We start from the raw sequence: 17495 nt of genomic DNA on the forward strand, positions 1-17495 counted from the left end.
TGTTAACCAATGTCATAAAACAGCATGTGTGTTACTGTTACATGAGAAACTATCTGTTCTGTAAGCCTTCACCTGAAGTACAATAAAATATTAAAAAAAAAAAAAAGTACTACAAAGCTATTCTTGTAGTCCAGTAATGCAGACATTGAACTTGGGAAAAAAAATTGTATGATGCTATTAAAAATAACTTTTAAGGCTGTGATTTTTGTATAAGTTGTACAAGTCAGGGTACAACTTTCAATTCAGGTGGCCAGATACAAGGGGCCATCCTTAAAATGTGTTGCCTCCCCCCAGTATAAAGATTTAGTCATAGAAATTTGCTTATAGTTTAGCTCTGTGTTTATCTCTCAAAATTTCATGCTTCTTCCTATTGAGTTAGCATTATGAGTATTTATTAGTGATGCTCAAACAACTTCCAACTGATGTACTGGTAATTCATTAAAACAAAGATGAGAGATTAATGGCCATGGTACATATAAACCCATTGCCAGTGAGTCAATTCCAAGTCATAGTGGCCATACAGGACAGAGTAGAACTGCCCCATAGGGTTTCCAAGGAGCAGCTGGCGGATTTGAACGGCCAACCTTTTGGTTAGCGGTCGAGCTCTTAACCACTGTGCCACATACATATAGCTTTCTCAAAAGTCATGAACTAATTATGATTTCTTTGATAGATCATAGACTGTAACTATGAGTGTCCTGACAGCTAAGGCAATAAGAGAAACATAATTTAGTAAATGTATTTTATTACATATAATAAGAGAAAGCATATCAGTAGACAAAACAAAATTTATAAAGGAGAACTCTAGTAACCTGCTGGTAGGAATGCAAAGTGGTGCCACCTCATTTGATGAAAATGGCCATACTCTATAAATCCAGCAGATTGGCTTCTGAGTATATAAGAAAAAACAAATAAAATAAAACTCTTGCTCACATGTACCAGGAGTACAAAGGTGTTCCTTGCAGGGCAGTTTGTAATTGCAAAAATAAAAAAAGAAGCTTCCTAAATGCATAATAGTGAGGAATGTACGTATACAATGAAATACTATATTAAAAAAACCAAAAACCCATTGCCGTCAAGTTGATTCCAACTCAGAGCGACCCTATAGGACAGAATAGAACTGCCCTATAGGGTTTCCAAGGAATGCCTGGTGGATTCAAACTGCCGACCTTTTGGTTAGCAGCTGTAGCTCTTAACCACTATGCCACCAAGGTTTCCAAAACACTATACATCATTTTAAAATGAATGAACTAGATCACACACATGAACATGGATAATTTTCATAACCAAGTTTGAACAAAACAAACAAATTACAGAATAACTATTTCAGGATGGTAACATTAAAAAAACAAAACCCCAAAACAAAACTATACATTGTTTATGAACACACAGGTTTCCTATAAAAAGCATGGACTGAAGGAAACACACCAAATTCATGATGGTGGTTATCTCTGGAAAGGGGAGACAGGAATGGATCAGAGGATGGGGACAAAGATGGCTTCAGCTTTGTCAGGAATTCTTCATTTTTTTAAAAGCCCCAGGAAAATCGATATAACGATAACTAACATTGCTAATTGTCAGTGGTGTTTGTACATGTATTTATCATAGAGTTTATATCCTTAAATTTTTTTTTAATTAAAAAAAAAGTTTATGATAGCTTTAAGATTCAGGACCTCCAGCATGGTCTATATACCCCAACGGTCTTGTATGTGTTAGAACAATAATCTTTTATATGAGTGTTATAGACAGATTAGCATACCTCTGTTTGAACAGTTCATGCATTCAGAAAGTATTTACTGAGCCCTACTACGGGTAATGGAGTCCCTGGGTAGCAGAAAGGGTTAAGTGCTCAACTACTAACAGAAGTTTGGTGGTTCGCGCCCACCCAGAGGCACCTCAGAAAACAGGCCTGGCGATCTGCTTCCTAAAGGTGACATCCTTGAAAATCCTATGGAGTAATTCTACTCTGCACATTTTGGGTCATCATGAGTTGGAATCTACTTGACCACATCTAACAATGACAACTGTGAGCAACAGGTCCCTAGGTGGTACAAGCAATGTGCACTTGACTACTAACCTAACCCATCCAGCAGCACCGCAGAAGAAAGGCCTGGCAATCTGGTCTGTAAAGATTACAGCCAAGAAAATCCTATGGAGTAGTTCTACTCTAACATATAGAATGAACTTGATGACAACAGGTTTGGTTTTTTTTTGGCTTACTATGGGCAGACACATGATAAAGTTCTTGCCCTTTTGAAACTTGCATCCTAGAGGGGAAAACAGATAATAAAGAAGTGAGAAAATATGTAACATAATATTAGATCATTATAATTGAGCTGGTATTCTGTCAGAAAACTCCCAGTACAGCATAATTGTTGATGTCTCTTCTGACTGGTCAGTGTCTGTGCTGTCCCAGTGGTTAAACATTTTTAATATCACCCTCGTAATAAGTACAATGAAAAGAAATTAAGCAGGCTTAGAGGATAAACACTGTACATTGTTGTTGCAGTGTGCGGTCGACTCAATTCCGACTCAAAGCGACCCTATAGGATATATATTTTATATAGGGTGGTCAGACAGATCCCTTTCAAAAGATGTTTTAAGCAGAGACCTGAATAAAAGGCAGGATCAAGCTATGGGAATACATTGAGAATATAGATCCAAGCAAAGACAATAGGGCAGGAATAAACTTACTTATATGATGAACACCAAGAAAAAGTGTGGCTGGAGAGGACTGGTCAAGGTGGGGGTGATCAGAATGGATTTTAGAAAAGTATGCAGGAACCAGATTCAGTTGGGACTTTCAAGCATTGTAGGGGTTTGGATTTAATTCTGAATGAGGCATGAAGCTACTGGAAGAATTTTAACAAGGAAAAGAACTTACTGACTTCGATTTTTAAAAGTTCACTCGGCATCTATGTATAAACTTGATAATAGGGCGAGAGTAGAAGCAGGGAAACCAATTAGGAGATATTGCAGGAGTTTAGCCTAGACATAAAGCTGGCTTGGACTTGGAAGTTAGCAGTGGAAAGGGTGAGAAGTGGTCAGATGCGGGACACATTTTGAAGGCTTAGCTAACAGGACTTGTTTATGTGTGTAGTAAGAGTTATAAAGGAATTAAGGAGAATTCCTAGATATTTTGTCTTGAGTAACTAGACAACTAGAAGCTGCCATTTATAGATGAGGGAAAGACTAGAAGCAGAATCAATTTGGGAAGTAGGATTCAAGAGTTCTATCATAAACATGTTAAGTTTAAAAAGCCTATTGGACATCCAAGCGGAGATAGCATGGCTATATCATAACAGTTGGTATCGATAGTGTCAAAAATAATCAAAAGCATCACACTAACTACTTTTCTCAACACCTCACCCACAAGAATATGATTTTGTTAACTAGCCAACAGTTGCTGACTTATTATTCTGGTTTTAGATCGTGAGTACAATATGTACTCTGCTCTCTATGATTTCTAGCAGCTTATTTCCATTTATATGAACACATTAATGGAAAAGAAAGCAAGAATGGAAACACTGTTGATTGGTTCTCTTACCCCTGAATGAAGACACTCATCACCTAATGTGTATTTCCAATATCCGATGCACTGTGTTTACAGAATCCAATTTTCTGAGGTTATTTCAGATAAAAATGCTATTTAAATAACAAAATCATAGTATTGTAGCTATAGTCCAAATCATAAATATGATTTTAAAAAAGGCTTTTGATATGGTTTAATCCCACGTGCTACAAATAAAATTAGAGAGAAATTTATAGGATAGTTTAAGAGTGGACATGGACGTCAGACTGCCTGGGTTTATATCATGTTCCCACTACTTAACCTCATGGCTCAATTACTTTACCCGTTAAATAAGTATAATGATAGGATTGAGGATTACATGAACGAGCACAAGCCAAATGTTTAGTATAGTACATAGCACCGTGTAAGTTCTAGAGGAACATCGGCTACAAATGTTGTTTTTAAAATTATAGCACGTTCGATTCGACAAGCATGCAACACCGCGCTAGGCACTATCCAGTCAGTGATGGCTAGATAGAAAATGATTTTGAGCCAGACGAACTCATTAATGAGAATACTCCCTAGCACAACATAATTGTCTTTCTAAAGAAGATTCTGAAATCAAAATCCATGTAGAGAAATGGAGCAACAAGAACGGAAATAATGAGAATGTTCACGCATTGCAAAGAATGTAACCAATGTCACTGAACAATTTGTGTAGAAATTGTTGACGGGGAACATCAACTGCTGTGTAAACCCTCACTGAAAACACAATAAAACAATCCATTAGAGGTGGCCCAGGCATCAACAACTAACCCCAGATGAACACATTGGCCACCAGCTCATTTTCTTGCTGTCATACACATTTTCTCTTCTACAACCCATGCTGACCCCATGTGTTGGATTCCTCTCTCTCCTGAGGAAACTTGTAAATGGTCTATAATATGAACGATCTCATTCCACTGTAAAAAGTCCATAACTTTCACGTGTCACTTACAAAAAAGATTGAGAGCCTCTGGTGAAATCTTTACATCATCTACAAATCTCAGCTCCCCATGTCTGGCGGACCCATTATAATTGTTCACATCCCACATTCATGTCTTTTAGAAGCTATATACACACAAACATATCTTTCTCTGAAATACAGAATTCATTTTCTGAACGATCTTCTAACTTCTGGGCGGGTTTCATACGTCTCTTACTTCTCTGATCTTTTTTTTTTTTTTTTAACCAATTCACAAATTCTTCCCTTGTGCAAATCAACATAGAGGAATCAGGACAACATGGCTGAAACATAAGGTTAGTTTTTAGACCATGCTTACAGGTTGCTTGGGAGTGTACTTGAGTTCTTCATTTTATCATGTCCAAGAAGGAAATGGAGCAACAGGGAAAAAAAGAAAAGAAAAAATTTGCAAGCGATGGTGAAAAACCATTGTTCACACAAGATCTGATAACGATGTCAGCTGCTGGACCTCTCGATGGACATCACCCCTCTGGAACAAAAGGCATATTTCTTTGGACTGGAGAAATACCCAGCTCAATTCTTCATTTAATATTCTAGAAGTCAGTTTCAAAGTAGGTCAAAGAATGAAAACCAATTCTGGTTTCTTCCTCAACTCACATCCTTAATTTTCATGGAACAGACACTATGTGAATCTATCTATCCCCAGCAAGATGAGAAGAAACTTGCAACGTGCCAATCTCTGTCAGTTCTTTTCCAATATTATGCTTGTGAAACAACTTTCATCATTGTCTCTTTTGTAAGAAAAGAAATTCTGAAAATCTAAAAATGGCACACCAGAAAACTAGTCTGCCCATTGGTCTGGTGAATTAAAACCAAAGCAGATATCACACCAGCAGGAATATGTTTCACTACGTAACTGTTTCCAAAAAGACTGATTCTAAGTAAGTGAAAAGGGACACCTTGCTTAAGGTAAATGGCAGCTTCTCAAAGGTCTCACATTAGGAAAAAAGACACAGAAGGTGGCACTCAGATGAATATGTCCTAGCCCTAAGATAATGACTGTCTGCCACCAAAATCCATTGTGGGAATACAGATAATTTCCACAAAAGGAAGTGTGTGGAAAAGTCTCTAAAACAAGATCTTCTCTTCTAAGAAGAATATTCATATTTTTGAACTGGATTAACTGACAGTGCTCTTTGTTTAAAAGGCCCAAGTAGAAACTTTATTTATTTATTTATTTACTTTTTAACTGTTGGCTTAAGCAAAAGAATTAGAAAAGGGGCAAAAGTACACAGGAGTAAATTCACCACAGTTGGAAATAAATGAATTCCAATAGCCAAGACACATTAAAAAGTCAAACTTCTCACTAAGCAAATAAATGCCTCTTCTAAAAAATGAAATTCATATATCCGTGTGGTCTCCCTCTTTAGTTTCTATGATTTTTTCGCTCCTCTTTCATTTTGCCAAGATACAAGAAGTCATTCTACCTTTAACCAGGCTACTAGGTTGTCATTCATTTAAAACTGTGCCTCCACTCCATCCAGCCTTTTTTCTTGCCTTTTCAGATATTGTATAACATTAAGCACATAGTTAAACCAAAAAAGAAACCAGCTGGTATCAAGTTGACTCCAACTTATGCCGACCCCGTGTGTGTCAGAGTAGAACTGTGCTCCATAGGGTTTTCAATGGCCGATGTTTTGGAAGTAGATCACCAGGCCTTTCTTCCAAGGCATCTCCAAGTGGACTTGAATCTTGAACCTCCAGCCTTTCACTTAGCAGCCAGATGCGTTAACCATTTGCACTACCCAGGGACTCCGGCACTTGGCTACCAGATAGTATTTTCCAAGTGGCCCTTTGACATGCAGCAAAATAATGTTTTGTTTTTGGATTCTGAAAGCTGGTTCTACTTCTCTGCTTTCCCACCCCCAGGGTACACGTTACTTTGTATTAATTATGCTCAGTACTTTTCTTACCTCCTTTGGAGGCTAGGACAGTGTTTTATTTGACTCTGATTCGCATCATCAAGACCATGTTTTGCATGTGCTCTGTGCTCTGTTCACTTCACCTGGCATACTGTATTCTGTAATAATATTTGCGAAGCATTAAGCCAACATAGAGGAGCACCGGTGCACTAGAGAACACTGGCTGGAAACAAGGACGTGAGGTGGTTTCAGGTTTGGTCAGCCCCACCACAATCTTCACACCAGCTCCTTCCAAAGGCCTGCTCCATAAACCACACATGTCATGCCAAGGCGGCTTTAACCCAAACCCAGTATCCACCCTTCCAATTAGATTGCCAGCTTTATGCCCCATGGAGGTGCCACAGGGTCCTTTTGGGAAATAGTGGGAAATAAGGTTGTATACACCCAGATTTAAAATTCAGGTAGAGGACTTTAGACTTGATGCAACAGATAATAAAGAGAGACTGTAGGCTCCTCAACAAAGAGATACTTGATATAGTCATATGTCAGAAAGACCGATCTCCTTGAAACTTAATTCATTACAAACATGAATTAAACTTTTCTAAGAAATAAATCTAAATAACGAGCTAATAACAAGGAAGTGTTAATAATGAAGGAACTGAAGTTTTGTTTTTTTTAATTCCATTCTGGCATAATTAAGGGATAAATCAGTGCAAATGAAAGATGTCACTGTTACTAAAACTTCATTTACTTATTGACTTATATTTCACGTGAACAGAGTGTGTTTTTAAGACTATTCAATTTTTATGTAAGTCAACGTTATTTCTAGTTTCTGGGAAAAGGATATTAATCCCTTGTCACTGAAAATTTAACTGAGTTTATCAAAATTAATTTCTCAAAGGCCATCTGATAGCCACCAGATGGCAACCTGAGCCGATGTCAGATCAGAAATTTAAGTTCTGGATAGCCCTGAGACTTTATCAACAGCCACACATACCCCGGGGTTCCTTTTAAAGTCATAAAACACGGATGCCTTCTATAACTTTTGTAAATTCCATTTGAACATAGTGAAATATGTTCTACCCACAATGCTTACAATAATTAAAGCTTTTTTTGCCCCTTAATAATAGTCTATCTAGAAATAGCACAATATGGAATAATCATTAATAGAACTGTTACAGTACTTGAGTCAGTGCCTATCAAGAGCACAGGCATATATTAGTAAGTTTCCTAAAGAAAATCCATTTTCATTTCAGATTCTGACATTTTATTTAGAAAAATTATACCCTTTCTTTTAATTATTTCAGTAAACATAATGAGGGTATTGCTAACTACACCACAGAGTCCTTTCTTTTCTCCATTTTTTTAGTAATATGAGTCTACTTGTAATTAAAGGCATGCTGCATTAATGATCCCAAAAGTCTCCAAGGGAAACATTTAATGTCCACCTCATAATATTACGCCAAAATTACATGCACAGAAGACTTTTTAATAATCTTTGTTTTCTAATTTAGTTTTGATTGGCTCTGAAATCCATAACAGCACTCAAGGGCTCACATTTCTACCATTATCAGCACTTCTGCTCCATAAATTGTACAAACGCATATGACTTCTTCCGTCTGTAGGCTTCTTTTCAAAGCTTCTGTTTAATGTATCCAGAAAATTAGCTGCAGGCTGGAGATAATTGCAGTTAATTTTGCCATTTTTAAGCCACTGGGGTGTTGCGTGGAGATATGACAGCTAACTTTGTCTAAACACAAAGAACAAGTCACTTCAGCTTTACACACAGGTTCAGATCATCCCTATCTGTGCTTTATGCAAATGGAAACAAATTGTAGTCACTAGATGATCTATGTTTTCTGACAAAGCTGTGCTACCTGGAGCTTTTAACGTGGATGAAAGAAGGATGGGATCTATACTAACATGTTATTCCAGCATTAAAAGAAAGTTATTCCTTCTCTACCTTTCAGATTCCTCCCCCTTAACAAAACAGAGATCCTTTTTAGTTATCAAACAACTTAAAGAAATAAATTAAATGATAAAGAAAATGAATAGCTCTTAATATACAGAATTCATACATATACATGTACATGTTATACATACATAAATAAGAGTATGCGTGTATGGATGTGTGTGTATTTCCCTATTCTATTGTCATAAATAGAAAAGGCAGAATCTCCCAGAAAACTAATGTTAATAAATGCTGGTACAATTAATATAGGACAATTTAAAATCACTTGACATTAAAGATTTATGAAATAGGTCATCCAGGTTAATAAGCAGAGATCTATTATTAAATGGAATCTATGGCTACATTTATATGCTCCTTCACTCTAAGATTTCATTCTATGTTAAAGCAAATGCGGTATTCAGGGACAGTCACTGGCAGATAGTGATGGAGCAAATGCAGAAATGCATTGCCAGTGCCCTTCAACTGTATATTAAATAAATCAGCTATGGGAATTACAGGGTATTTCTCTGACCAAACGTCCGCTTGCTGCTCAGAACTGCTTATAGTCACAGCTAATAAGCATGTCACTAGCTGAGCAGATGATTACTGAAACCATTTTGCAACAAACATTTACATATAGGGGCTAAGTAGTGATCGAACCTATGTGGCAGCTACCCTGATGTAATAGGCCATAACGACTCTGAGGGAGCAGGTATAGATGTGAGTGTCAAGGAGGGAAGAATGTGTAAGGCACAACCCAAATGACTTTATGGATTCCCATTAGACCTTGGGTAAGGAGCACCTAAACAGGTCTGATGTGACAGCATCTGGAGACAGCTTTACAGCCTTGTGTCAGGAACCCTTACGCTGAAGAGTTTTATGGAAAGGCCACAACTGCAGAGAGAATGTGTTGCTATATTAGGTCATTACAACTGCGTTGCTATATAATACGTATACAAACAGTCCCAAAGTGTGCATTTGAAGGATAGATTATTAAATAAGTTATGCCAATAATATGCATATTAAGGAGCACAAATTAAGCATTGATAGGTAATGTCTCACAAGCCTTACACTCTCCCTTGGAAAATTATTCTGCTCAATGGCAGGTTTAAAGACACCAAGGTTTCTGAATATCTGCATCAGACTAAGACGTAGCCTTTTAAAAGCTGGTCCTGTGGGGTTTCATGTAAACATGTAAAGTAGACATGCTACCGCACTTGAGAAAACTGAGGGATATCGTTTTAATTCTTTTTTCTCTTTTGGTCTCAAACATCACTTAGCCATCGGAGAGGTAGGAATTGGCTTGTTTAAGGACCATAGGCCATGTCACCGGGAAAGGCAGGCATAGGAGGCTCTGTAATGTGTTCTTCCCACTTGTGATGGGAGAATGAGGCACATGGAAGACCCCAGGTAAACCCTTCAACACGATGGACAGAAGCAGTGCTGAGCAAGCATTCTCTTGCCAGAGCCTGGGACCAGGGAAGCTGCACGTACAAATCACACATAGAACACATCAGACAGTGCCAATGACAGTGCAAAGGGCATCCTGAAAACCGATATTTGCTATTTTACTTAGATTGGTGAATCAAACAATCCCAGAAGAGGCATATTGTTACAAGTGTCATGCAAACCAATGCACAGGGCTAGAGCGTTCTTAATGCGTGAAGAGCTGGCCCAGAACTTGTCCTCTGCTGTAAGGAGTGGAAGATGGCACAACCTATCACCTGAATGGCAATTTCACTCCAGATGCGCAATGAGAACTTAAAGTTGACCTTTTATGAGAAATTATTAAAGGTCTTTTCTAAAGGCAACATACTGTCTTCTACAGATTTATTATAGTGTCGCTAATGCATTTAATATAGCTATGAGTCAGAATTAACTCAACAGCAATGGGTACATATAATGTGTTTGAATAAGCTCCTTTTCTGGAATTCTCCAGCTTCTAAAATGCAACTTCCTTGCAAAGCACATACCTGTCTCCCAGAGAGATGGGTCCTCTCTTTGAAATATTTAGTCTTTCAGGGTACTTTAGTCGTAGTGACACCTAATAGCCAAGCTTTTTTTCTCACTCTCCACAAAATCAGGTTTAGACTATAATTCAAACCAGTCCCGAAAGGCACTTCTGAAAAATGGCAAGCCCTTAGCTTTTAGGTGAAAACACTCTTTATTGCTCAAAATTGTTTCCTGTTACAAAACCTTTTCTATAATACTAAGATGATCTTATGCTAATTTAACTCACTGGGGACTGTGAACAGATGCTACTTTGATTAATAGTTTCACTATCCTGAAAATGCCAGGCCAGGTTCAAGATAATAAAGTCAGGTAAGAACACTATTAAAACCTGCCATGCAATTTTATCTGTATGTGGAGAAAAACGGGATCATAGTTCTTGAATCACATGAAGACCACCTATAATAAAAGACAACATAAACCAAAAGAACCTACTATCTGAATTCTCTAGCACATTGAACATCATTTTAATCACCAATCTCTTTACTAATATTTTGTAGGTATATTTTCAGCTATGTCCTTAGTGAAAATTCAATGTGCCACTCCGATGTTGCGTTTTCACTTACTATATACAGTACGCCATGAGAACAATGAATTCTGTAACTTTGCTTATCACAAGAATAGTATCTGAATTTGTATGCCCCTGGTCGTTAGTTTCCAGCAAATATGTTTCAACTTCTCAACATTCATTTTCCAAGTACCCATGCAAAACTATGACCTTTGAAAATAAGAAACTGCATAAATTGGTGAATAAGACTTTTCTAGAAAAGTCTCTCACAAGCTTTAGTTCCTCTATCCTCTGCTTCTCTTTTCACTGTTCTCCTAACCAATCACAATAGTTTCCTCATGAAGAAAGCTATGAGATCTATCCGAACCTTAACTATGAAACTTTGGACTGGCCTTTTATAGTTGTGTAATGAAAGCTTTGTGTTTTTAAAGTTTGTTTCCCAACAGATCTTATCTTTAACACAGCACAGATGACCTAATCATATTCTCAATCTCCAATCTGAGATTTAACCTCCAGTTAGATTTTTTTTAAATAATATATACAGTGCACCTGCTATAGGAAAACTTTGGTTTGCAGGGAAGCAGAAGGTAAGTTCCAGTGCATCAATCACACTGTGCAAATTGTAATTCCTGGTAGCGCAAGCCTGCACAGAGGGTGAAGTTAGCCTGGGAACACAAATTTGCTACCTGAAGATTCAACTCATTGCATGAATTGAGTCTTCACACTAACCACACTTGTAGGTATATACAGCTTGCCTCCATTTAGTATGAAATATTCTATTCAAAAGTGTTGTCTCACCATTGCACAGAAGGTCTCAGGAGGGTCTCCACAGGTAATATCTGGAGGATCCAGTTTCACTTTCAGATATTTGGTCATGTCCATGGATTCCGGCTGACAGGCCATGTAATCCCAAACTTTCCCTTCATCTGTGTAAATCTGAGTCTTACATACATCATAATGTCCCCACACCAAAGGGAAGGGCTGCATCACTGAGGACACTGTAACCCAAAGGGCATGAATTGACAAGAATCTTGACAAATACATCTCTAAATTCTTTGCAATCTTCTTGGTAACTAAAGCAGAGTTTGCTTATCTGGGATCTGCGTCCGTTTTATACATACATATACATATATGTCTATAGGTTGGTAGGTCTTATATTCAAAGAAGACGAAAAAAAGAGGGCTAGACGTCAAATCAGACTCCAAAACCAAACGCGAAGGGTTAAGATATTGTGCGTGTTTGGAAATAGGGAGGACTTTGGTGGAAGCCTAACATGCTTGTGTGGCAGGCGTTAACAGCAACTTGCAGCGTGTTCTTTGTCCTAGAACATATCTATTAGACATGGGTCTAGTTTGGTTTTTGTAAAAGATGTCCAGTAGCAGATAATAATTTAGCAAAGTGAGGGGTCTTCCGTTGTACATCCGATAACCCTGAGTGATCCTCGATGTTCACAGCTCAGAAGGGGAGATTAGACTCACTGAGATATCAGTATCTGAAGCAAAAGGATGAGTGTCGATAGCCCGGTGTCTGTTTCCCATCAATCATTCTTTTCTTCTGGCACCAACACCCTTTTAGAAACAATAAGAGTAAGAATTATTGTCTCAGAATCAGTGCATTACAAAATATATGATATATTGACATTTTGGAGGTTTGATGCAATATAAAGCAAATTGGTGTAATATGGATAACCTTTACTCAGCTGCTTTGGTAGAACGTGCAAACCACGGAAACCATTCACACTGGAGAGAATTCCACTATGAAGGATTTAACTCTTCCACAACATAGACAGATGTGTGCGTTCTAGGTGAGTTACAGAGTTTTGCTTCAAAAATTATATTTCCATCTTGACAAAACTGATAGCAAGTGGCTACATTTAAACATTTCTCATGAGCTAGAAAATCTTCCAAGAGAACAATGTGGGAATTGAGCGCTTTTATGACAATGACAAAGAAATGACAACTACTTGTATGCCTTTTGTCTCTTGGCAAAAAGACCCTAAAATCTCCAAATTCCTTGTGTACTTTGTAGCTTTTGTTAGCTGGAGTGAAAACCAGCATTGTTGCTATGAGCCTGTCCCTCTGGGTTTGCTCATTATATTGGAAGAATTTAGCCTCTTTTGTTTAGTCATATTTAGTGATAAAGATAACTTGGCTCTCTGAAAAAAAAAATTTCAAAAATAAAACCAAAGGGGCAAATTTTCCTTTCATATGAATTTTCTATTTTCTTACATCTTTTTATAGCCATTACATCTGCATTTGCAGTTACTTTCTGTAACAGAGAATTTGTCCCAAAGGCGAATATTATATGCTGCTTTAAAACTAAAAGCTCTGTAGTAAAACAATTTAAAATGCACATATAAAAATAGCTGAGGGTGAGTTAACAGGCCATGAAGCAGAATAATATGGCACTAATTCTCAGAGAAAATGAAAATTACTATTTAAAAGTACTTTTGGTTAACTTACAATGCAGCGGGCATAACTATGGGTGGAAGTGATTGGTGCGTTGAACTGGCAACTTTTCCCTTTGAGATGATTATCCAAATCTAAACAGACAGTAATTTTTTGGAATCCAGGTGTAAAAAAGGTATATTTGCTTAAATAGTTGGTTCATATTCTTAGTCCCCCCAGCTATTTTTTAAACAATTCAAAAAGGACAAAAAAGATTACAGTTTTGGAAAATTCCATTATAGACCCTTCAATTCACATTAACCAGTTTAAATATGGAAGATCACTATCTTCAAACAATCTTATAAAAGGAATTCACTATATTTAAATAATGCACCATCTTAAAATGAACTAAGTCACAGACTATGAAATGCCAACAGATGGTTGAATTGTGTTTCCATAGCAAAGTAATTTATAATAATTGCTTTATGGATGCAAGTGCAATTTTCATTATATTCAATTCATAAAATATTATCATATAGTTACAGTTTGTGATATTTTCTATTAGGAAGAGTGTTGAATATTTGAGTTTCCATGAAGCAATAATTAGCAGTTTGTCTAATTACGTATAAACTACAGATTTGAATCTGCTTCTTTCTTGTAACATAAAGACTATACTGTGTTGAACACATTTTGAAATCTTATGCTAAAAAGAAAAAAAAGAGAAAAAAACACAGAGAAGCATGTGTTGTGGCTATTACAGCCTTCTATCTGTTTTTTTCTCCAGTTTCATTAGTAATTTTAAGGTGATATTTTCAGAAATATCCAACAATTTGACAACTAATAATCTGAAAAGGTGTTAAAAATAACACAAACTTACCCTTTCTACATGCATTTTTCAAATGTGTTTACTGCTTTATTATAGCAAGAAACAAGTACTTTCCCAGGAGCGGGAGGTGGGCAGTGTAAAATCTACTAGACCAGAAATTATTAACCTCATTTCTTAGTTTCAAATACACAGCTACTTATTTTCCAAAAACAATGCAATCTTGAAGACCTGGAATGGACTGCTTTGAGTTTGAACTGAGTAAGCCTAACGTGTTAATTTTTTATATTATTTTTTAAAATATGGATTTAAGTATGTATTTGCATGCTCCTGAGATCAGTCTTAAATGTGTGGGTTTTTTTTTTTTTAATTATCTCCGTCACCCATTTATTCTTGGACACTCTGACCTCACCCACATTTTGCCTGAATGCAACCATAAACTAAAGGGTGACCATACATTTGTACAGGAAAAATCTGGACACTAAGAAAAGCCTGTGAACCTGTCACTGTCTCCTGACACAAAAGCAATCCCAATATAACGAATTCTCATTAGAGTATACCAGAATTATAATGATGGTCGTTACACAGAATTATGGACTACACCATTGATCGAATTTAGAGAACTGACAAGGAAAAATGCAGAGGAGTGCAAGATATTTGAATATTAGGCATATGCAGGACTGTGCGACAGACATTCCTGACAAGAAGCAGCCAATTATAGCTTAAATTTCTGGCACATAACCAGTTGTGATTAATAGTTTTCCATTACATTATAGACATATTATTAATGTATTAAAAATGTCAAGCTTTGGCAAGCACTAATATGGCATGGCTCAGTTAGCCTGCAGAATTTACATTTAATGAGCTCCCACTGACACAGGAAAAGATATTGACCACGGCATATTACACATCATGAGCAGAGGGTCACTAAGCTGTTCTTTAACATAATTATTTGATGTTTCATGCTAATTTTTATGTTTGTAGCGTCAGCTATTATGTGTCCTTTGCTTTGAGTCTCCTTACTTCCCATACCATATGCACTTCAAAGAAAATCTTTGACTTAAAATGAGTATGGAATTAAATCTACGAACTTCAACGACACATAATTGAAAAGAAGCCTGTCTCAAATTCAGGAATTTGTCATTGAAGTATTATTATGGAGTTTTCAAAGCAAATAAAACCATGTAAAAATAGAATGGTTTTTGCACCTTAACCTTTATTACCTCATGGTACAGGTTCCCATCTGGCTATGCTTTCAGCCAGGTTAAAATTATCGATGGCCTCTTTAAAGCTAGGTCATTACAATAAATAGCTCAGCAAACTGATTATGAGAACGACAGTCAATGACATATTTTGGGACTTTGTAAGCTGATCCCTTCTGGCCCATAACTGGTCTAATTGCCAAGTAACGTGGGCTTTGAATTTGTCTCTGGCACCTGAATCCCCTAAAAGTGAGCAACTTCTCAAGACCTCTCTGGGCAGTGCCAATGCTAGCTCTTAACTTTGCGAACCTTGGAAACTCACTGCAATCAAATGTCATCCTCTCTACCTGTAAACTACAGTACTGAGGAGGTTTCTTGGTTATTACTATTTAAGAAAATAAAAATACAAACTAATATGCTGTGAGCCCGCCAGAGACCTCTGGCTGGTGTATAAATGTGCAGAGCCAATGTCAAAATACAAAATCACGTCATGGCCCTTAAGTTGGTAGATGTTATTGATCAGGACTACAATGGGCTAGAAAACAGCTTTGCATACATGGAACATATCGTTCCCCAGGATTCTGAAGTTAGTTCCTTTCTACCTTGGATTACCTTTCCACAAGGTATCTCACAGGCCCTTTCTCTCATCAAAACAGGAGCTTCCCAAAATATTACATGGAAGTAGTAATGATAAAATTTGTAGGTAATTATATCCCAAAAGAAACTGCCAATTTCATTAACATCTGAGAGGAAAAATTGCCAGTAAATCTACTAACTCTAGCTGGCTTTCAGCCTTTGCTTTATTATATAATCTAACTAGGAGGTGGGGGGGGTTGGTAGTAGGATATTTATTCCATAAATACTCAGCTCTTCAGGGGCACCTGAAATAGACAGCTATTGACTCATTCCTCACAGGCATTAAGAATTTTATAAATATACATGTTTCTGAATGGTAAGGAACAAAAAGAAAATTGACTATAATCATATCCCATTGAATGAAAAAGCTAAAGGAGTAAAGATATGTACAAATTCCATAGCCTATCAAAATTAGCAGCTTCCAACACAATTATAATGAGATTTGCTACATGAGATATTTTAACATATATCGAGTCCCTTTGCACTCATTTGTAGTGAAGATTGTAATTTCTAGTCATCTTAATGGGAAACATCTGTTTCCATCTTGTACTTAACTGTTTCTCAAAATATAAGGAATTTAACATGTACTACAACATCATAGGCACATCTTACTCATACTTGATTGGATATTATGAGCAACTGCCTATCATGAGATTCTTAATAAAACCAAAGAACACACTTTAGTACTTGAAAGTTCTCTGTTTTCATCGAGAGAAGACTGATTAGAAAAAATAAATAGCATGTATTTTTCAGAATGTTTGGGGACTAGATAATACATAAAATTATTTCAGAATCAGTTAAACCAAAAGAAATCTGGTGTTTCATCCCCATAAGAACAACAAAGCATCCATTCTCTCATACAGGGAAGTTTAGAGACCCAGGTCTGAAATATACATTTGAGAAAATCTACACCCACCTGATGTTTTGAAACAGAACTCTAGATTCTGGAAATAAAATTATTTCATTTAAGTATTCTAAATTTCCTACTGGGATACAATACATTATAATTCATACACACGTTCATGCATATATTTTTCCCATGTTAACATAAAATTGATTTGCTGAGTTGTATGAAATTTTATTTCTTTCCAAGCAACTTGGTGTTTTGTAACTCTAAAACTCTCTCTCCAAATGTTCACAACACTTACAAAACCTATCAACTAAATGTGTAATTCTTTAATTTTTTAACATATTAACTGATATTTTTCAGAATATTAATGGAAGCAAGAACAGGATATTTGCACCAATTACAAATATACAAAAGGAAATAGTACACTAGCCTCCCTTTAAAAAAGCTAGCCTGAATCATTTTAACACACATGCTCAGTGAAAGCTGACAAAACAAAAATCTTAATGGGAAAAACAGCTATATGTCCAAATAAAAGAAACTGTTTTAAAGGTTATCCCTCTTAAATTTTGCAATAGAAAGTATCACCAAATTAATGGTCCAATATATGGAATCCTGAGTGTTCTCATGTTGGTCTTAGTGGTGAAATATATCTTATTTCATGCTATCCAGAAAAGAAAAGAAAATATACCCCATATATATATGTTATATATATATATAATACACATATATAT

At 36.5% G+C, this 17495-nt stretch overlaps 1 protein-coding gene across 5 annotated transcripts in view; it reads right to left on the reverse strand.

Annotated features, from left to right (window-relative positions):
* NTNG1 (netrin G1) overlaps nucleotides 1–17495 on the reverse strand; it is a 424060-nt gene that overhangs the window by 403358 nt on the left and 3207 nt on the right. For 4 of the 5 annotated variants that reach the window (XM_012558986.2, XM_023742209.1, XM_023742210.1 and 1 more), the window contains one exon: nucleotides 11665–12434. In XM_012558986.2, the coding sequence (XP_012414440.1) occupies nucleotides 11665–11910 (246 nt within the window). In that variant the 5' untranslated portion in view covers nucleotides 11911–12434. Of the gene's footprint in view, nucleotides 1–11664; nucleotides 12435–17495 lie in introns of those variants that run through there. The other variant, XM_023742212.1, reaches the window with a different exon arrangement.

Source organism: Trichechus manatus, unplaced genomic scaffold (genome assembly GCF_000243295.1).
Source record: "Trichechus manatus latirostris isolate Lorelei unplaced genomic scaffold, TriManLat1.0 scaffold00204, whole genome shotgun sequence".
Lineage (NCBI taxonomy): Eukaryota > Metazoa > Chordata > Mammalia > Sirenia > Trichechidae > Trichechus > Trichechus manatus.